The 22,981-nt window shown below is 42.1% G+C and overlaps 1 protein-coding gene across 8 annotated transcripts in view; it reads right to left on the bottom strand.

Annotated features, from left to right (window-relative positions):
- The window catches only part of ATXN2 (ataxin 2), a 123,511-nt gene extending 100,895 nt beyond the window's left edge, over positions 1 to 22,616 (bottom strand). For 3 of the 8 annotated variants that reach the window (XM_073881120.1, XM_073881123.1, XM_073881121.1), the window contains exon 1: positions 22,104 to 22,443. In XM_073881120.1, the coding sequence (XP_073737221.1) occupies positions 22,104 to 22,312 (209 nt within the window). In that variant the 5' untranslated portion in view covers positions 22,313 to 22,443. Of the gene's footprint in view, positions 1 to 22,103 lie in introns of all 8 variants that reach the window. The other 5 variants (XM_025889733.2, XM_025889734.2, XM_073881122.1 and 2 more) reach the window with 4 other exon arrangements.
- Positions 22,617 to 22,981: the final 365 nt, after the last annotated feature.

Below are 22,981 nucleotides of genomic sequence, written 5' to 3'. Positions count from 1 at the left end.
CTCTCCCGCTCCCCCTGCTTGAGTTCCCTCTCTCGCTATGTCTCTCTGTGTCAAATAAATAAAATCTTAAAAAAAAAAAAAAAAGTTATATTGTACACTTACAAAGTGGGGCTTTATTTTTTTTTTTTAAAGATTTTGTTTATTTGACAGAGCGGGAGAGAGAGAGCACAAGTAGGCAGAGCGGCAGGCAGAGGGAGAGGGAGAAGGAGGCTCCCCGTTGAGCAGGGAGCCCGACGCGGGGCTCAATCCCAGGACCCTGGGATCAAGACCTGAGCTGAAGGCAGACGCTTAGCCACCTGAGCCATCCAGGCGCCCCCAAAGTGGGGCTTATTTTATGTCAAACTTCATTAAAAGTGTAAATAAAGTCTGGCACAGAAGCAGCACTCAATAACTTTATATTTAACAAATATTTATTAAATCAGCAAGATGAATACAGCCTTGCCTTCAGGCAGCTTACACTTCAGAGGTTATATCTAGGACAGAAAGTTTAGAATGTATATTTTCATATGTATATTTTATCTATTTCCTTCATGACTTGAATAACACAGAAAAGACCCAAGAGCTTTTTTTTTTTAAGTAGGCTCCATGCCCAGTGTGGGGCTCAAACTCATGACCCTGAGATCAAGAGTTGCATGTTCTACTGACTGAGCCAGCCAGGCACCCCCCAAGAACACCTGATAACTGAAACACATTTAAAAATCTAACTAAGAATAAAATTCCTTCCCTTATCATTTCAAAATTCTGGGGAGAAATATGCAATTTCTACTGGTATTGCCATCCACAATATAATTATAGAACTTTTTATTTCTTCACTTTTCACCATTCTGCTCATTCATTACCATCTTTATTAAGATTTTATTTATTTATTTATTTGAGAGAGAGAGAGAGAGAGAGAGAGAAACAGCAGGAGAGGGGAGAGGGTCAGAGGGAGAAGCAGGCTCCCTGCTGAGCCAGGAGCCCGATGGGGGGCTCGATCCCAGGACTCCGGGATCATGACCTGAGCCAAAGGCAGTCACTTAACCAACTGAGTCACCCAGGCGCCCCATTACCATCTTTAAACACTGTATCTATACATGTAATTTGCTAGTTTCTACAACTATTTCAACAGGCCTGAGTAACACTTATGCAATCAAAGCATTTCACACTGACCCAGATTTCTAGAACCAGAAATTGTTGTCTGGATGTAACTAATACTCTTTGGCACAGTAAGAAAGAATTCTACATACCTCCAACCCCTTTCCAGTAAGCTGTAATAATGCTCTTCTCAGGTATTCACATGGCCACCTGCTTGTTATTTAGATCTCAACTTAAATGTCCCCTCCTCAGAAAGGCCTGCCCTGATCATATTATCAAAAGTAGTTCCCTAACATTGTAACATCCTGTTTTAGTAATTATTAGTAACTAATATTTAGTGCATCACAAAACTTAATATCTGAAATTCTATTACATGTTCATCTATTTACTTTTTTTTTTTAAGATTTTATTTATTTATTTGACAGAGAGAGCGAGAGAGCATAAGCAGGGGGAACAGTCAGTCAAGGGAGAGGGAGAAGCAGGTTCCCCGCCAAGCAGGGAGCCCGATGTGGGGCTCAATCCCAGGACCCTGGGATCATGACCTGAGCCGAAGGCAAACGCTTAACCATCTGAGCCACCCAGGCGCCCCCATTTATTTACTTTCTGTCTCTGTCCACCTCCCACTCCCAGAATATAAACTCCATGAGGGTAAACACTTCTGTCTCCACCCATTGTGTGCCCACGGCTTAACAGAGCCTGGTACAGAGTAAATATTCTAAATTGCTGAATAAATTAAGTACACAGTACAGTTTATGTGAATTATGACAAGTATTGACTAGTTTCTTTTTATAGTACAGAAAAACTATAGTTGTCAAGAGAAAGGACAACTGGGCGCCTGGGTGACTCAGATGGTTAAGCGTCTGCCTTTGGCTCAGGTCATGATCCCAGGGTCCTGGGATCGAGTCCCGCATCGGGCTCCCTGCTCTTTGGGAGCCTGCTTCTCCCTCTGCCTCTCTCTCTCTCTCTCTGTCTCTCATGAATAAATAAATAAAATCTTTAAAAAAAAGAGAGAGAAAGGACAACTAAAACCTAGAAATCTAATTCCAGCTCGAATTAATCACTTAGGTGAGTCATTTTGTTCTTCCCATTTCAGTTTTTTTATTAGAAAGGGAAAAAATTCTATAACTAGTACTTATTGAATAACTATTTCCTCACTGAAAAGATGAGTAAAGCTAGGTTTTTTTTTCTTTTTAGCAAACTAAGGTGGACTGGCAACTCTAAATTCACACAAGACCACTGTCAGATTAATCCATTTAATCATCTAGAATCAATGTTTCAAAACAACTACCAACCCTGTAAGAACTAATTTAACTTCTCTGCAAACTGCTGGGATTCAAATTCTGACCCTATTATCACTTCTAGCTCTGTGACCTTAACCTCATAACTTCAGCTCTGTGTCTCAATCTCAAATCTATAAAATGGTGGGACGCCTGGGTGGCTCAGTCGTTAGGCGTCTGCCTTCTGCTCAGGTCATGGTCCCAGGGTCCTGGGATGGAGCCCCACATCAGGCTCCTTGCTCAGCAGGAAGCCTGTTTCTCCCTCTCCCACTCCCCCTGTGTTCCCTCTCTCGCTGTGTCTCTGTCAAATAAATAAATAAAATCTTAAATCTATAAAATGGTGATAAAAATAGTACCTTCTCAAAAAGAAAATAAAAAAAAAACAAAAACAAAAACCAGTATCTTCACATAAGGTTATAAAAAATTAAATGATACTCATATAGACAGCCTGGCTTAAGAACACTACTTGGCACATTAAATAAATGCTTAATAATTGTTGGCTTAATACAATTATTTTCCTCATATTACAGCACAAACTAAAGCTGTAAAAAAATATCTCTTTGGGGGGCATCTGGGTGGCTCAGTCGTTAAGCGTCTGCCTTCGGCTCAGGTCATGATCCTAGGGTCCTGGGATCGAGCCCCGCATCAGGCTCCCTGCTCGGCAGAGAGCCTGCTTCTCCCTCTCCCACTCTCCCTGCTTGTGTTCCCTCTCCCGCTGTCTCTCTGTCAAATAAATAAAATCTTAAAAAAAAAAAATCTCTTTGGGGTGCCTGGGTGGCTCAGCCGGTTAAACATCTGCCTTCAGCTCAGGTCATGATCCCAGGGTCCTGGGATTGAGCCCCACATTGGGCTCCCTGCTCAGCAGGGAGCCTGCTTCGCCCTCTTGCTCTGCTGCTCGCGTGCCCGTTCTCTCTCTCAAATAAATAAAATCTTTAAAAAGAAGTATCTCTTCAAATGAAGTTTTAATAAGAGGAAGGGATAAGGGGCTTAACCATAACATGAAGCCATGCATAATTAGATACAACCTAGACACACCAAAAGCTCCACAGGACTCAGATAAAAAGGAATTTTAGGGCTTAAGTTCAGTGCTATCCAACAGAACTTTCTATAATGATTTAAAAAAAAAAAAAAAAGGTTTATATCTGTGCTGCCCAATATGGTAGCCCGAGGTCACACATGATGGCTGAGCAATTGAAATACGCCTAGTGTGACTGAAGGCTGAATTTTAACTTTAATTAACTTACTTGTAATTTAAATAGCCATATGCGGATAGTAGCCACCATATTGGATAGTACAGTTGCAGTCCTCTCCTTGAGCTTCTTCAGCAACAGGCCCTATCAACCTTCCAAAGCATTCATCATCCCCTCTGACTAACGCACCAAAAGTGCTTCCATATAATAAACTCAAGTCTCTGCCCCAATGGTTTTACCCATTCGTCATTAATCTCTCCTGGGGTCTCAAAACAACTTTAATCCCCTTCAAAAGACAACAAATGATAATGAGGAAAAGGGGAGTACAGGTGAACAAAGATGAGCCATTACTCTTAAAGCTCAGTGACAGCTAAACAGGGCCCATTAAACTGTTCCATTTTTATATATGTTGAAATTTTCTATTAAAAAAATTGTCGGGCGCCTGGGTGGCTCAGTTGGTTAAGGGACTGCCTTTGGCTTGGGTCATGATGCTGGGGTCCTGGGATCAAGTCCCACATCGGGCTTCCCGCGGGGAGGGGGGGGGGGAGACTGCTTCTTTCTCTGCCTCTGCCTGCCACTCCCCCTGCTTGTGCTCTGTCAGATAAAGGAACGAGATCTTTAAAAAAATAAGTAAAAAATAAATTTAAAAAAATTTTTAAAAATTCTCATTAAGGCGCCTGGGTGGCTCAGTTGGTTAAGCGACTGCCTTCGGCTCAGGTCATGATCCTGGAGTCCCGGGATCGAGTCCCACATCGGGCTCCCTGCTCAGCAGGGAGTCTGCTTCTCCCTCTGACCTTCCCCCCTCTCCTGCTATCTCTCATTCTCTCTCTCAAATAAATAAAATATTTAAAAAAAAATTCTCATTAGTATTTGTTTCAAACTCACTTCATTCCTTCTCTAACTTAGGGCTTCCAAATCTGTCTCTGTGCTTTCATTAAGTGCCTCCCCTCCATTTCTTCTGCCACACTGTGAACCACATCTTTCTACACATACCATGTTGATAGCATCTTCTGCTTCAGCACAAACTTCCTTGCCTGGAACTTTCTCTTCTCTTCCATGGCCTCACTGAAAACTGCTCATCATTCCTCAAGATCCTCTCAACCCTCCTCCTTTTTTCAAGTTTTTTTTCCTCACCGCCCACCCACAGCAGTCATTCACTCCCTCCTTAGTGCTACCAGTTTACACTATCTGCATGCCTGCCTTCCCTACTACACTGAGTAACCTGGAAGCAGAGATGTTTCATTCATCTTTTAAGTTTTTAATTTGATTCCAGTTAGTTAACATACAGAGTTAGTTTCAGGTAAACAATATAGTGATTCAAGAATCATTCATCTTTTTAACTGTCCTAGTCTCACAGCTTCAAACTTTTACCAAATTAATGAACAGTATACAGACAAGCTCAATAAAATGCTAAACTGCATACACTCATCCAGCACTACCTGAAACCTACCAACAAGCACTGTTCAGCCTTAACTTAACTTGCTCATGTAGTTTCTACCAATTTCCAAAAATGTGAATAACAGCTAAAAGTTACTGAGCACTTACTACATGCCAGGCATTGATTTAAGCACTATACACCACAATTCATTTAATACTCATCATCCCCATTTCACAGAGGAAGAAACTCAAGCACAAATGAAATAGCTGGCCTTACATTACAAAGTAAGAAAGGAGCTGGGGTGCTAAATAAACTTGTATGACTTTGGGCAAGTCATTTAAAGTGCCTGCTCCTGTGTAAAAACAGGATGAGTCATAATGATCTGAAACACAAGCTTCCAATTTTAAAATTCAGATTTGTGGGAAGGGAATAGGATGCCAAATAGAAGGAACACCAATCTGTGAAAAGAAAAAGTAATTTTAGGCATTCTCCATAAAATAGTTTGAGGGAAAATGTCAATCTTTATTCTTGTATTTCATAGCAAGCTACTATAGAAAAACATGGAAAATGTGCCCAATTAAGAAAACTAAGATGGGGGGGCACCTGGGTGGCTCAGTCGTTAAGCGTCTGCCTTCGGCTCAGGTCATGGTCCCAGGGTCCTGGGATGGAGCCCCACATCAGGCTCCCTGCTCCGCGGGAAGCCTACTTCTCCCTCACACGCCCCCTGCTTGTGTTCCCTCTTTGGCTGTGTCTCTCTGCCAAATAAATAAATAAAATCTTAAAAAAAAAATTAATGTGTTACAATAATTTAGAATAAAATGTATGATCACCTAAAGTGATTGTATGGCCCTCACACATAACTGCAGCACTAATGTCCCTAAAGTCACACAGGACAGCAATCATTTCCTCAACTATTAATCCTTTCTCTCCAGAAGACTAATGTGTGCTGCTAAGTCTTACTCAGTGTGTCCTAGCCCCAGGGCTATGCAGCCTCTAACATGACTAAGACAAGTAGAGTGGAGAAGTGGGTTCTATACTAATTTTCCTAGAAACATCCTAAGTGGTGTCTGGGTTCTTAGTTCAAACCACAAACGCCTTCTCCACCCATGATATATACAATACTTAGTTTAAATTAATTATGGGTTACAACTGACAATCTGATAAAACAGGCAGGTGCAGAAAACTCACCGCCATTTATAACAGTTTCCAAGTTTTAAAAATAAAATCATGAACTTTTAGATCCAGACTCATTTATAAGTAAACAGAACGGCCAGGACTGAGGCATGGATAACTGAAGCCATTTTATGGCTAACAAGAACGACTGAACTGTTGTCATTGGTTTTTATCAGTTTTGTCACAGAGCTATACCAGAAGCAGTAGAGCACAGTTATTAAAAGCGAAAGCTCTGAAGTCTCACAGGGTTAGAATCTCAGCTTCATCACTTCCTAGCTCTATGACCTTGGGCAAGTTCCTTAATTTCCCTGAACCACCACTTCCTCATCTGTAAAATGGAGATGGCACTACCAACCTGACAGGCTGGGCTGTTGTTAAGGATTAAAGGATATGTAAGTAATACACTTGGCACAGTTCCTGAAACCTAACAGGCACATGATAAACTGTAACTATCATTGTATAAATAGAGAGTTCTCCATAAACTGTTTTCACATCACAGATACTAAACTTTTTTCAGACAATAGCTACTACTACTACCACTTGAATCAGAAATGGTAGCTTTTTCCTAACATGTTTTATATAGGAAAAAAGGTTTTATCAATAGGGGTTTCTTATTCTCTAACCTTTTAGGCTGGGTTAAAAATATGCAGACTTCCTATAACATTTACAGACTATAAATAACTAAATTCTGTATCTGTCACAAATGCAAATTCCTCATTTTCTTCTCCATTATTCATCCTAAGGAGCCTCTGAAGTACATTCCTTCACCAAGTAAAGCTAGTGACGCAAATTCCTGGTCAATTAAAATAAGAAACTAATTGTAATTTTCCTTAAATCCATCACCAGGGGCTCCTGGGTGGCTCATTCGGTTAAGCATCTGCCTTTGGCTCAGGTCATGATCTCAGGGTCCTGGGATCAAGCCCCGCATCGCATCGGGCTCCCTGCTCAGCGGGGAGCCTGCTTCTCTCTCTCCCTCTGCTGCTCCCCCTGCTTAGGCTCACTCTCTAAGAAATAAAATCTTTAAAAAAAAAAAATTCATCACCAGTTTTCTTCTGTTTCACTTGCATACTTTTTCAGAGATCCTAATACAACAATATTGTCATTCCATTTTGCCACTTTCTAGCTGAGGAAATTTAAACAGGTACTTAGCTTCTCTGGGCCTTAGCTTCCTCACAGATAAAATGGGACAGGGCAACAGATTAATAGGATTGCATGATAACCAAATAAAAAATATATGTATGTATACATGTATATATTTATATTAAACGTATATGCCCAAACAGAAAAGGAAGCTCAAGGTGGGTTCCACTCAGTAACTTTTTCCCCTCTATTTCAAGGACAACCCCACTCAGCTTTCACAAGCTTAGACCGCAAGGATTCTCAAACCTACTCATTTCTGTGACTAGCCAGTGGCTGCCCCTAAAGCATTAGAAGGAGTAAACCATTAGCAATATACTAGCCTATGGGGCCCTGGCTGGCTCAGTCCATAGAGCCTGGATTTTTTATCTCAAGGTTATGAGTTCAAGACCCACAATGGACACAGAGCTTACTTAATTTTAAAAAATACTAGCGGCACCTGGGGAGTCTGCCTCTCTCTCCCTCTGCCCCTACTAGGCTCCCTGCTCTCGGGGAGTCTGCTTCTCTCTCCCTCTGCCCCTCACCCAAGTCGTGCTCTTGCTCTCTCTCAAATAATATATGAATAATATATCAAATAAGTATATATATAAATATATCAAATAAATATATCAAATAAATGAAATCTTTAAAAAATAAAATTTAAATTTAAAAATATTAAGACTACTAAGGGCGCCTGGGTGGCTCAGATGGTTAAGCATCTGCCTTCGGCTCAGGTCATGATCCCGAGGTCCTGGGATCAAGTCCCGCATCGGGCTCCCTGCTCCTTGGGAGCCTGCTTCTCCCTCTGCTTCTCTCTCTCTCTCTCCCTCTCTCTGCCCCCCTCTGTCTCTCATGAATAAATAAAATCTTTAAAAAAAAATAAAAAAATAAAAATATTAAGACTACTAAAAAAAAAATACTAGACTACTCATAAAAGGGCCTACCTTCTGATGAAAGCAGTAGGTTTTCTTCCCCTTATCTAAAAGACTTCCTTCCAATATTTTATAAGAGGCAAGCATTAGCAACTCAAACATATCATGAGGAGGCAGTTTGAAATTTCTGCCTTGTCTCCCCCACTAGGAGGTAAGCTCTAGGAAGGAAGAGACTTCATCTGACATGATTACTACAGTATCCCCAGGGCTTGGCAAACAAGAGAATAGTTTAACTAAGGTATGCCTATAAAATAAATGCCATGTTCCTTTTTGAGATGACAGCTTTTCCTTGACAGAGTAAACTCATCCGCTTAACAATGAAACCCAGGCTCATACAGTCAATAAGGAATTTACCACTTATTAAGTATGCTAAGTTGTACAAGGCACTTGTCCCTGTCCTCAAGATGCTCTAAACCTAGAAGGCAATACAAATACAGAGGCTCTTTTACTTCCAAACAAGTTAGAGCCCAAATAGTTCCTTTTCACCAAAGATGATTATAAATGGCAAACAAGCACGTGAAAAGAAGTTCAGTATCATTAGGCATTAAGAAAACGTAAATTCAAACCACAATGAAATACCACTAGACTGGCTGAAATTAAAGATTAACATACCAAGTGTTGCCAAGGAATTAGAACAATTAAAATATCTCAATACACTGCTGAGGGGAATACAAAACAGGACAGGACTTTAACAAATAAGTTTGGCAATTACTTTTAAAACTAAATAAACTTGTCATACAACTCAGCAATCCCATTTCTATGTACTTAACCAAGAGAAATGAAATCGTCATGACCACACAAAACCTGTACATAAATATTCACAGCAGCTTTATTCATAATAGCCAAAACTGCAAACTGTCCAACACTTATGAACAAACTGTGGGGAAGAAACTATTACATGTAGTAACACAAATGAATCTCAACCCATTATTCTACATAAGAGAAGCCAATCACAAAAGGCTGTATACTGTGTGATTCCATTTATAGAACATTCCAGAAAAGACAAAACTATGATGACAAGAAAAACATCAGTAACTGCCAGGGTTAGAGGAAGGGGACTGACTGATAAAAGGCACAAGGAAACTTTCGAGTGACACTGTAATGGTGGTAGTGGCTCCAAGGCTCTATGTTTGTGAAAACTCAAGAGCTATACACTAAAAAGTGTGAACTTTATGTAAATCATATTTTAATATATCTAATTAAAATGCAATCTACCACAATAAGGAATAACTGTCTAGCAATCTGAGCTAAATCACAATACACTGAGCAACACATTTTTTAAAAGTCTCTTGTGTATCATCCACGTGTTCGGAGAGGAGATTTTGAAGCTTACAGACCCAATATATGAACATTCTACTGGGCATCTTTTCCCAAAAGACAACCTTCTCTAAGAAATCTCCCTGCTCAGCGAAGAGCCTGCTTCTCCCTCTGCCTCTGCACCTCCCCCTGCTCATGCTCTATCTCTCTGTCTCAAATGAATAAATTTAAAAAACCTTTTAAAAAAGAAACCTTCTCTAGTGTCCTGGGAGCCACCTGAGACCCTGTGCTCAATGACCGTGAACCTGGAGCACTCTCTTCAAGTCCTGACACAAGTTTCAGCAGCAGCACTTTAACTACTTTAGCCTTCTCCCAAATCAGCAAGATTAGCTGCAAACTTCCAAGTTTTTCCATTTCATCCATTAATTATCTTTATTTTTGGCTGATTATTGACTAAACATGGTCCTTTTGGTTCTCTGTCCTTCAGAATAATTCGTCCTGTCCCCAGCCATTTTGCTACTAATTTTTTTAAATCTCTCATTTCCTTAAGTTTATTTAAGTAATCTCTACACCCAATGTGGGGTTTGAACTCACGACCCTGACATCAAGAGTCACATGCTCTGCTGACTGAGCCAGCCAGGTGCCCCAATCTCTCATTTCTACCATAATTAAATGTTTTCTTCTGACTGGCACTGTCAATACTGCTGCTGCACTTGTTGAAAATGACAGCTTTAAGAATAAACTAAGTTTAAATACAGAGAATTTAAAAACAACAGGGATGGTTGACTATGAAATGACACAAATAAAAAAAAACCCACAAAAACAAAAACCCCACCCACCCATCTGTTGGTAGAGTTAACCTGCTTTTGTTCTGGGGAGTAGTTATGTTCCTATCGGAGTTCATTCTAAAGAGAAAGTCTGTAAGGGGAGAAGCTGCTGCACTTAAATATAAGGCACTATGCATTCAATACCACGGAAATGATACTGCTGAAAACTACAGCAGCACAGGAGAAACCAAGGTAAATATGGAGAGATATGCAAGAGAAGATCTGGGCTGAGCCATCAAAGACCTATGTTTAAGAGGATGAGAGGACTACATTGGCATAATCTGATTTATGCTGGAGAATAAATACAGTGTGCACAATCTGCAGAGGGACTTGGCGATCAGGCCAAATAGTCTGGATTCAATCCAGCTAGTAATGAGAGCCTCTAAAAGTTTCTCAGTTTTAGAAAGAGGGACAAATGAAAGATGTTTGGGGGAGATTCTTATGGCAATGGAGTATGGAAGAAGTTACCTGGACATGGAGAGACCAACTGGGAAGCTTACTAGGCTCCAGTCAGCAGATAACCTCTGGTGCCCATGATATAAAGACTCACCTCACCTCCTCTATCCATATTTCCTAAGGCCAAATGAAATCTCAGAATCCTCCACATAGGGCGCCTGGGTGGCCCAGTCCCGTTAAGCGTCTGCCTTCGGCTCAGGTCATAATCCCAGGGTCTTGGGATAGAGTCCCATGTTGGGCTCCCTGCTCCACAGGGAGTCTGCTCCCTCCACCTCTCCTCCCACTCGTCGTCTCAATCTCTCTCTCAAATAAATCATAAAAAAAAAAAAAAAAATCCTCTACGTAACACTCCAATCAATCAGAACTGGCATAGAAGGTAAAACCTACTTGCCATGTAGGATGAGTATCAGAAATGGATAGTCACAGAAAAAAGAAAAAGAATCCCTGGCAGAAACAGTACGGGAACTTCATTTAAAAGAACTAAAGAGTGCACCTGGGTGGCTCAGTTAAGTGTCCAACTCTTGGTTTCGGCTCAGGTCATGCTTTTGGGGTCCTGGGATCAAGCCCTGAGTCAGGTCAGGCTCTGCACAGTCTGCTTGGGATTCTCTCTCTCTCTCTGCTCCTCCCCCCTCCACACACACACTCTCAAATAAATATATCTGAAAAAAAAAAAGGGGGACTGAAGACACACTTTCACTTGAAACGTGATGAAACAAAAGAGAGCAAAAGTAGGGTAGAGCCTTTGCTAACTCAGAACACCTTAGAAATGATTTTTTCTGGATAGGTGAATCTCCTCAAGATTACTGAATCAACACCAAATTTTGAAAATGAGTCTTAAGAAATGTATTAGGGATGCCTGGGTGGCCCAGTCGGTTAAGTTCTGTCTTCAGCTCGAGTTGTGATCCTGGGGCCCTAGGATGGAGCCCCGCCATCAGACTCCCTGATCGGCGGAGAGCCTCCTTCTCCCTCTTCCTCTACTCCCCACTCCATGTGCACGTGCTCTCTCTCAAATAAAATCTTTTAAAAAACTATGTTATATTAGTATCACTATATTGTACACCTGAAACTAATATGACACTGTAGGTTAACTAACTGGACTTTAAATTTTTAAAAATGCTATCCTAGAAAGAAAAGGGAACAAGATTCTAAAGCCAGCTATGCAGCCAATGATGAGAGGACTGTGGCAAATAAGCTCTGTGGCCTTGGTTTCCTCACCTGTAAAGAAAAATGAGAACTAAAAATCCACCACAGCCACTTTCCAACTCCGAATCTGCATGACTCTAAAACAGTGAGTGCTTACTATGTACCAAGAATAGAATATAATAAAAATTCAGTATCTCACTTTTTAAGGAAGGTATTTCCTTAAATATCTCCTATCTCCTTTTTTAAAAAGACTTAATTGGGGCACCTGGGTGGCTCAGTCAGTTAAGCAGCTGCCTTCGGCTCGGGTCATGATCCCAGGACGCTGGACTGCATCAGGCTCTCTGCTGAGCGGGGAAGCCTGCTTCTCCCCCTACATGCTGCTCCCCCTGCTTGTTCTTTCTGTCAAATAAATAAAATCTTTTTTATTTAAAAAATAGGGGCACCTGGGTGGCTCAGTCGGTTAAGGGTCTGCCTTCGGCTCAGGTCATGATCCCAGGGTCCTGGGATCGAGCGCCATGTCGGGCTCCCTGCTCAGCGGAGAGCCCGCTTCTCCCTCTCCCTGCTGCTCTGCCTACTTGCATGCGCTGTCAAATAAATAAATAAATAAATAAATAAATCTTTAAATTTTTTTTTTAAATAAAAAGATTTTTGGAGAATGAGAGAGAACACGTGCACAGGCACACGTAAACCTGAGTCGAGCAGGGCAGAGGGAGAGAGAATCTCAAGTCGGCTCCCCGCTGAGCATGGAGCCCGAGGGCAGGGGGAACACAGACATAGGACTCGAGACTCGATCCCAGAACCCTAAGATCATGACCTGAGCTGAAACCAAGAGTTGAACACTCAACCAACCGAGGCACCCAAGTGCTCCTCTCCTTTTAACAGATAAAGAAACTGAGCCTAAGAGTGAGTGGCCTGCCACAATTATTCAAACAGCTCACCACTTCCTGAGTGCCAAAGACTGTTTGAACAGATTGGGACATAGCAGTAAACAAAATCAAGTTTCTGCCCTCACAGAGCTTAAATTTTAGTTACCAAGGGATGAACCCTGATTCTAGACTAGACTGGGGTTACCAGATAAAATAAAGGATGTCCCATTAAACCTGAATTTCAAATAAATGAATAATTTGTTCCATGCAATTTGGGGCATATATATACTTTAGCATTAGTCACTGCCAATCAGAAATTCAAGTTCAGCTGGGCATCCTGTATTCTTATTTACTAATCTGGCAACCCTAGCAGACACTTAACTGTAAAACCCTTCCTCAATCCTTTTACTGCAGCTCAGTGCCTCTAAATCAGTGACTTTCACTACATCAACAAAATATTAGTTTGCTTCACAACACAGTAGATATACGTTGACTGAAACAGTTCTTTAAAACAATTCTTACTTCTACCAATGCAATGCATTCCAGTATCTTCTATCCTTTTTCATTTTGATTTTTACAATTAAGGGGTCATGACCTATAGTTTGAAAAATACTTCTTTGAAAAATATGAAAACCAATTTACCTCTGTGTTGAGTCACTATTATGAGCACATCAACTAACTATATTGTGCTATAAAACAGTAATGCCTCAGGTCTACTAAGGCACACAGCTACAACCTTAGAGTCAAATGGTATACTTTGAGTTCTTACATAATTATTTTTTTTGTAATTTTGTAATTTTTGTAATTCTCCAATCTCTTAACTTTCTGTCACGCTATTAGTATTTCTAATTGCTGTCAGTATGTTTGCCTCTAAATGTTTTACCTTTCTGGGGCACCTGGGTGGCTTAGTCGCTTAAGCATCTGATTCTTGATTCCGGCTCAGGTCACGATCTTAGGGTCGTGAGATCCAGCCGTGTCAGGTTCCGCACTCAGCACAGAGTTGGCTTGTCCTTCTCCCTCTCTCTCACACTCTCTCTCAAATAAACTCTTTAAAAAATAAGTAAATAAAAGTTTTACTTTTCTATTGCTGGCAATATGTAAATCAAAAATGCAAGCTACGGGTCCCTGGGTGGCTCAGTCGGTTGGGCGACTGCCTTTGGCTCGGGCCGTGGTCCTGGAGTCCCGGGATGGCGTCCCGCATCAGGCTCCCTGCTCGGCGGGGAGTCTGCTTCTCCCTCTGACCCTCTTCCCTCTCGTGCTATCTCTCATTCTCTCTCTCTCAAATAAATAAATAAAATCTTTAAACAACAACAACAAAAAATGCAAGCTATGTAAAATCATGTGTAAAGTAAAAAGGGGCGCCTGGGTGGCTCAGTCGTTAGGTGTCTGCCTTCGGCTTGGGTCATGGTCCGAGGGTCCTGGGACCGAGCCCCACATCGGGTTCCCTGCTCCACGGGAAGCCTGCTTCTCCCTCTCCCACTCCCCCTGCTTGTGTTCCCTCTCTTTCTGTCAAATAAATAAATAAAATCTTTAAAAAAAAAAAAAAGTAAAAAGCAAATAGACTCTGAAAGAGGCCCTGAAGAGCTCCCCCTTTCTGTAATCTACGCAAACTTCAATGTAAAAACCATAGGTCTTTACCTAATTTTAAAGTGTGTCTCAGGAATGAAACCAGGTAATTACTGCACAAAAATGATTTTTGAGCCCCAAAGGAAAAATGCACAATCTGGTTCAAAACTAGCCTTTTCCTTCTTTTTAAACTAAAACTATAATCAAGATTAATTTTGACTATTTACAAGATTATCCCTAAGAATACTGTTTAATAATTCATAAAATCAGTAAGAACATAAAGTGGCAATCAAAAATATTTAACCACTGACAAAACTGTTAGATAAAGCCTCTCGAAGTAATACTTTCAAGTATAACATTCTAAAGTTCTTATATACTTATAAAAATCAGCCACATTCATTTATAATTACATCACAGACAAGTTTCATACCACAAACTGATGAGATTTACAAAGAAGCCATTATAGAATGCCATTTTATCCAGTTCCCAAAATGCAGTTAGCTATTAATCATGGCATGAAAATGCTATTTTATAGCCACTTCAAGGCTCATAATATAAGCAATCTACATTAAAATATTTTTAAATTAAAAGGAATTTCTGATTTTCACATGACAACAACTGCAAATAATTTTCAGCAAATAAAATCTAAGGTTAGTAGTTGCGGCAAATTTTCATAAGCAACCCCAGATTCTTAACAACACTAAACTTTTTAAAAATAATAAAACCAAGGACTTAACATTTAAGTAGCTTTCATGCCACATATGTAAAAAATTACATGTATCTTCCAAAAAGATAAAGAACTGGAGCTCCTATTTGAGCCAAACTTCAACGTCACAAAAACGATGTCCTGAAGGTCAAGGACTGTCTGTGGTTGTTCTATTCTTTAAAATACACAGCATAATCTTGTTTACGTCTATGTCTGTGTTTATTTAAAAAGAGGAATATAATAAAATTCTACAAATAAGTTGCTTTGGGCAAGTCCCCTAACTTCTCAAAGCTTAGGGTTTTTTCCCTTCTATTTTAAGGTAAGATTTTCTGTTATTTCTTCCTGCTCTAAAATTCTACAGTGTTAGGGGGAAAATTTTAAAAGACAATATATACTTTTGAAGCCGAAACCGTATATACCATATGATTTCATTTTGTTTATTCTATGTATGTTCACAAAGAGTCTGAAAAGATGAGCTCTAAACTTCCAACAGTAGTTATGTCAAAGGAAAGACTGTGGGTGGTTTTATTAAAGGAGTCTTGGCTTTGTTTTTTTGATTCTCTGTACTCTTTTCTCCAGTTATTTAAAACTTACTGTTTTTCAAATTATGAGACAGACAGAACTTTCATATATAAATGAGGCAGTACCTGTACAAAGACTGTTTCTCTAATTTTATTTTATTTTTTTTTAAAGATTTTATTTATTTATGAGAGAGAGAGAATGAGAGATAGAGAGCACGAGAGGGAAGAGGGTCAGAGGGAGAAGCAGACTCCCCGCTGAGCAGGGAGCCCGATGCGGGACTCGATCCCGGGACTCCAGGATCATGACCTGAGCTGAAGGCAGTCGCTTAACCAACTGAGCCACCCAGGCACCCTAATTTTTTTATTTTTAAAAAAGATTTATTTTTGCATGAGAGAGGGAGAGCACACACAAGCAGGGGGAGGGGCCGAGGGAGGAGCAGGCTCCCCGCGGGAGGAAAGAGCCGGATGCAGGGCTCAATCCCAGGACCCTGGGATCATGACCTTAGCCAAAGGCAGACACTTAACCAACTGAGTCACCCAGGCACCCTCTCTATTAATTTCAAGAATAAATCTGTTGAGTCAACATGGATGGACTTAGAGGGTATTATGCTAAAGTGAAAATAAGTCAGAATGAGAAAGACAAATACCGTAAGATTCCACTCTTACATGAAATCTTTAAAAAAATGAATAAACAAAAAGCAGAATCAGAACTATAAATACAGAGAACTGATGGTTGCGGAGGGTGGGGGAGCAAGACAGGTGAAGGGGAGAGGTAGATAAAGTCAGTCACTGGAATACAAAGTAGAGCATAAGGAATACAATCAATATTTTAATAGTGATGTAATGGGACAGATGACAGGTGTACGTGTGGTAAACATAGCATAATGCATAAACTTGTTCAATCACTAAGTTCTACACCGCAAACTAATGTAGTATTATGTGTCAACTATACTCAACTATAATCAAAAAAATAAAGTTCAAAAAAAAAAAAAGAAGAAGAAATCTGTTCTGGACACTGGTTCAAATACATCTCTTATCTCCATTATACTACAGGCAGCTTCAGATCCGCTGAAGATCCACAACCACATTCTATACATATCTTCGTGTCACAAAGCCCGAAATCTTTTACATACATATATATGTACGTATATATATACGAGACATAAAAATCTCTTGAATTAATTGGTGTTTTAAATAACAGGAAAGTGGTTTATGACACCACTGCCTACAAAACTGCGTATCTGCTTTGTCTGGCAAGGACCTCAATGGAGACTACTACTATTCTACATACAACATTTATCTTCAAAAGCAGAAGAAATGCTTTTTGAGTAGAAAAATATACTTTAAGGATATCAAAAAACACATTAAGATACAGCTCAACCTATCATAAGTAATGCCAGTAAAGGTTACACGTTCAAAAGTGCCTACATTACAGATTCTAGATTTAGATGCTACAAACTTTCAAAAGCTTGATACCAGCTTCACATTCACTGATGAGTAAATTTTCTGATAAAAACATCTCTATTTTTGAAGTCTAACATCTAAGCAGGCAAAAAGACCTCAAGAGGAAAGAGCATCCTACTTTTATTTTAGACATTCTTGCTAAAATATGAAAAGACCACTATACTGACCTCTTAAAATCGCGGTATTATGGTTAACAGTCATAAATGACCCAGATGTGCTTCAAAAACAAAACAAAAACAAGTGCTTTCACTTGAAAAGATATAGTAGCAGGTAGGCCTGTTAATAAACTATTTATATTGCAGCTGAAGTTATCATAATCATTTGAAATAGCTACAAAAACAGGGTTTTGTTCAGGCTCAAGTCTTTATATATCAAAACACTATAACTATCCAAAACTAAAAACTTAAAATCCATTTCAAGGTATAAAAACACACTATGCTGGGGTGAAAGTAAATTCTAACACAGCTGTAGCTACACAGAACAACAAAAAATTAGATCCTCTTTTAAGTCCAAACATATGGCTATTAAATAGCTATGAGTTAACATCCCCTGTGTAAAATCTGTAAAATTATAACTGTCTAATTAGACATGGAAAATACAAACTTACATTTAACCAAAAAAGGAACACCATGACTGACACCATTAATGTTTTGACTTTTCAAAATGCAAAATCTTTAAGCAACTACAGGATTACTTTTTTGACAAAGATTTGATGTAGGTTTTTGCCCAATCCAAAAAAGCCTATTTTCTCTAGGTATTTAGGATAAAAATTAAGTCAATTAGGTTAAAATATATAAGCCCATTAGAAAAACAAAAATGTACAGCTTTTAATAGCCATCTACAGCTTACCTCTGATGACCTCAATGTCAATTAACTTTTGGTCCAACTACAAATGTGGTTATTATCAATACCCACATAAAAGAATAAATTAACAAAGGATGATACAGTTTAAACCTTCTAAATTACAAATGGGACCATATGACTTATCTAGAGAAAAGCAAATGGCCAACTACCTCACCATCAAAACTTTGCTCAAATGTTACCTCCTCAAAGAAGCCTCCCCAACCCATTTAAAATTGCAACCCACTCCCTTCCCCCACATTCCCATATTATACCCTTAATCCGCTTTCCTCTAATCCCATAGCTCTTATCTAATATTATATACAGTTTGCTAATTTTTCAAAAGATTTTATTTATTCATTTGACAGAGAGAGTGACAACGAGAGAGGGAACACAGGCAGGAGAAGTAGGAGAGGGAGAAGCAACCTTCCCGCCGATGAGGGGCTCGATCCCAGGAGATCCCAGCACCCTGGGATCATGACCCGAGCCGAAGGCAGACGCTTAACGACTGAGCCACCCAGGCGCCCCTACAGTTTGCTAATTTAATGTCTCATTTACTGTGTGGTTCATCATGTTAGAATGGAAACACCAGGAGAGCAGCTATCTCTGTTTTATTCATTGGTATATCCCAAGCACTTGTAACTGCCTGTACACAGATTTTCAATAAATTTATATGCTCAATGGTGTCAATGTTTTAAGCTCTTCTAGACGATTTAATTTGAAGAAATGTCTCACAGATATTTAAATGAAAACTTACACTAAATTGCAGCATAATTTCCAAGTTGCAATGCCTTAAAAGAAACAAGCAGAAGTACTAAGCTGAAAATAACTAAAATAAGAAGTTTTTGCTCACATTTAATCCAGTATCCAAAGAAATCCTAATGTATTATTTAGGATTAGGAATGGGTAACAGAATGGGTAAACTCGTTATTTTTTTTTAAGTAGGAAAGGGAATGTGGAAAGGGAAGAGATATGGGTTAACCAGTGATAATTCCTAACAGTGCCATGAAATTACATAAAAGTTAAAAAAATGACTTGGTCACAGGCTAACAGCTAATAAAAAATACTTTTAGACGAATGAGGGAGATTAACAACAACAACAACAAAAGTTTCGGAACAAGTTTCTCAGGACTTTCATTCCTCTACTTAGAAGTATGAGCACAATAATTAAACCATGTATCCTCATTAGTGTTAACAGTTACTGTTTTCAAAGCATCTTCCCTTATATTATTTCATTAAGTCCTCAGAGAAACCAAATTCAAACTCAAGTATAAATAATCAGGTAGCTAACAAAAGCACTTAATAATGTATTCACTTGACAGTAAGTGCAACTTTTCCCTTGAAAATCCCCCACAGTGTTTGACAAAGAAACCATGGTAGAGAAGAGCCACCTTCTTGGCAATGGAAACTAATACAAGTCTTCTGAAGAGTAATATGGCACAGCTAGCAAGAGCCATAAAAACCTTGGAAGCCCTCTGACCCAGTAAAACCACTCCTGAGAACTTTCTCTAGGGCAATAATTAGACTAAAGCCAAAAGCTATTAGTATAAAGATGTTTACTGCACCACTATCTGTAACAGTAAAGATGTGGAAACCCAAATCCCAACAATAATTGAATGGTTAACCAAAAACCGAAGACATATTTATAATACAATGCTAAAGAGCAAAAAAAAACACAAAATTACACAATCATTAAAGCTACATAAAAATGAAAACGTAAAAGGCAAAAATAAGATTTTAAGAGAATAATATTATGGGTATGTTGTTCTAAGAGAAAACAGTCACCTTCTAAAATATATACGATAATTTAAGGCAGAATAAATTTTTGAAAGCCATGAAAAACCACTATTAAAAAAAAATCAAACATGATGAAATGTTATTTAAAAAAGACGTGAATTTCTAGACTTTCAAGAATATTTTACTATCTCTAAACAATGCATTTTCTTTCTCTACCCTTGGCCTCAGGGACTTATTTTAACTGCTGATACACACAAACATATGTGAGGCGACTCTAGAAATTATAACCAGTTTACAAAGAACCCAGTAGCAGTGGTTCAAAATCCAAAGGAACTCTACAAGTACATTAAAGATCTTTATAAGAATAAAAGCACACGTTATATGAATCCAATGAACAGAACTTCACATATCTATCAAAAAGAAAAAGGGCCAGAATTTTTGTCTCAAATGAAAGAACTTAAAGCAAGGAAGAATTTAAATTAACCTTAAATGTAAAGCCTCAAAGAACAGAAAAAGACCTTTGGTACTAAAACATTCCAAATATTTTTGATCATTCAAGCCACTCTGGAACAAAATAATTTTTAAGCCTAAGGAAAGCCATTGCAACTTAAAAGCCTAAGTTTTAATTTTTAATTATTTGAACAAGTTGAATGAATATAACTGCCAAACTTCTATAATACCTAAGAAGAAAAATACCGTGGATTCTTTTCTATAAAACATTATGTACAAAATTTGACCATTTTTCACTGTGGATGCCACTGAAAAAGGGAAACTGAAGTTACAGAATCTTAAGTGGAAAGAGCTGGGAAAATAAGCACTTTATCTGAACTAGTGGGGATAAGGTTAACGTTTGTGGGTGGTTCAGAGAAGGGGCAAGAGGGGAGGTAGGGTAGAAGTAAAAAAAAAAAAAAAAAAACACAAAACAAAACAATGTTCGCCCTTCTCCCCTTGAAAGCAACAGAATTCCTTTAAAATCAGCTCTGATTCATCTCGACGGGTAACTTCTCCTGCCATAAATGAAAATTCTTTGGAAATGAATCGCTGAAAACCTGTTTTCAAAAAGAAAACTCAGTGCGCGGAAAAAAAAAAATCCCCTATCCCACCTTCTAAAGCCCAGGATGTCTATTTCAGGAGGACCCTCGTCATCGACTCTGCCAACCCCACCTAGGCCTAAGGGAGGCAAGGCAGTGGCGAACACGGATGGGCACGGGGCACAGGGGAAATGGACTTGCGTGCCCTTGGTGAGCTCTGGCGGCACTCCCCAAGTTAAGGACACTGGCCACAATGGAATGGAGTCTATTGACATTTGCTGCCCCGTTTGAACACTAAGCATTTTCTTAGTTCGTGAAATACGAACTGACAACCACCACCCCACACACACACCCCCAACAGGCCTTCCCGCACAAACACACCCTCCAAAGTCAGACCCGGTTAGAGGGACAACACAGGGCCCCCAGTCCCTACCACAAACCTAGGTTTACGGGGGAAGAGGAGGAGACGACGCAAGTAAACACCCGCATTTCTGCCTTCAGGAACCCCACCATGTCTCCTGCTGCAATCCCTCTCCCCTCGAAATTTTAAAGATTGGGGCGGGGGTTGGAAAAAATGCGCAGGGTGCCCGCTCCCTGCCACCACCATCCCCCTACGTCCCCAATCTAGCCTGGACTTCTGACGCACGCCTGGGTCCGGCCCTCGCCCACCACTATTCAAAGGCGCCTTCTCCTCGGCGGCCTCGGAACAGCATTGCGGATCGGCCACCACCCGCGGCTGAGAGGCCTTGCGGGGGAAGGAGGGAGGCCGGGAGGGGGCCGGGCACTCCCCAGCCCTTCCTCAGGTGGGGGAGGGCGGAACGCTGCGGGAGACTCTGCACAGAGCCCGACGATTCCAGGAGTTCTGGAGCCCCCGACGCCGCCTCAGATTTAAATGGGGAGGGAAGCGGGGGGCCACTGCCCACCCACCTCAATCCGGTTCTTCGACCTTTCCCAGGGTAGGGGAGTGGGGGTGGTTACGCACACTAGACAGACCCTAACGATTCCAGATGAGCCCCGTGGCTGCCCCTTTAACGGACAAGGGGGACGCTGCCCTAACTTTCCCCCTCCCTCGTTATTCCCCAAAGGGGGAGTTGGCAAGTTTCGGGAGACTGACCAAAACCTAAAGACCATTCCACGTTAATATTTAAACGGGGGGGGGGAACGCTGTCCAAGCATCCCCTCCATGTTGGAGTTAAAGGAGAAACAGGGGCTGACAATTGGTAAAACCTGTGAATCCCTCCCGAACACTTAAATGGAGAGGGGGAGGCTGCCCAGTCCTTCCATCTTGACCGTTTGGGGGAGGGGGTGGGGATGTTGCAGGAGGCTGGACACGACCTGACATTCCCGGAGGGATCCCCCAAGGCCCCCCACCCAAACCCCCGGGCTCTAGAGGGGAACGGGAGCCCCACCCCCACTGCGGGCCCCCAGCCCACCCCACCAAGCCAGGCCGGTCACAGGGCGGGGACGACGGTGTGGGCCGCGGGGGAGGGGACGCGAGGCCTGAGCTCGTCCAGGCCTGGAGCGGAGGGGGCTGGGGCGAGACACCCACCTGCCCAGGCCGGGTCGCCCGCCGCCTGCGCTCGCCGCCGCCGCCGCCGAGGAGGAGGAAGCCACGGCCGAGGACGATGAGACGGAGGACGGCGACGGCGCGGCGGCAGGCGACGTGAGAAGGCCGCCGCTGCCGCCGGGTTTACGGGCACTGGCGGCCGCGGGCGGCTGCTGCTGCTGCTGCTGCTGTTGCTGGGGCTTCAGCGACATGGTGAGGGGCCCATACACCGGCCCGCACGCCGGGCGGGGACAGCCGGGAGCCGGGCGCGCCGAGGAGACGCCGGAGCGCGGCGGGGACGCACGGGCGCCGAGCGGGGAGGCGCGGGATGGCGCGGCCGGGGGGGTGCCCGGGCCGGCGAGGGGGAGAAGGAGGACGACGAAGGGGCGGGGAGGCCCGCCGAAACCGTGGAGCCGCCGGGAGCCGGGCAGGGACGCGCCGCCGCCGTTGCCGTTGCTACCAAAACAGTCTGAGGCGGAGGGAGGCGAGCGCTGCCCGGAGGGAGGGGGGCCGGGGCCGGGCGGGGGAGGGGCGGCGGAGGGATACGGGCCCGGAGCCGCGCCGCCGCCGCCGCCCCGCCCGCCCCGCCGCGCCGGCCGCGGGAGCGAGCGCCGCCCGGGCCACCTGGCCGCGACGAAGCGGCGTGGCTCGATGGCCGCTGCGGGGCTCCGAGGATCTGCGACCGCCGAGCGCATCGGGGGTCGGGCACACAGAGGCGCCGCGTGGCGATGCCGGGTGGGCGCGGTGGTTCGGCACGGGGACTCTTTACCGGAAGTCGGAAGGGTCAGACGGAAGCAGAACGTGAGACGACCCCGGGGCCGCGAGGGACACGTGAGGAGCGGGTGCCGCGCTGGGCTGCGTTCGCGGGGGTCGGGTGAGGG

This window comes from Callorhinus ursinus, unplaced genomic scaffold (assembly GCF_003265705.2).
Source record: "Callorhinus ursinus isolate GAN/ISIS: 27379988/994484 unplaced genomic scaffold, GSC_fseal_2.0 scaffold41, whole genome shotgun sequence".
In the NCBI taxonomy this organism is placed as follows: Eukaryota; Metazoa; Chordata; class Mammalia; order Carnivora; family Otariidae; genus Callorhinus; species Callorhinus ursinus.
This window is presented reverse-complemented; position numbering and strand designations above follow the sequence as displayed.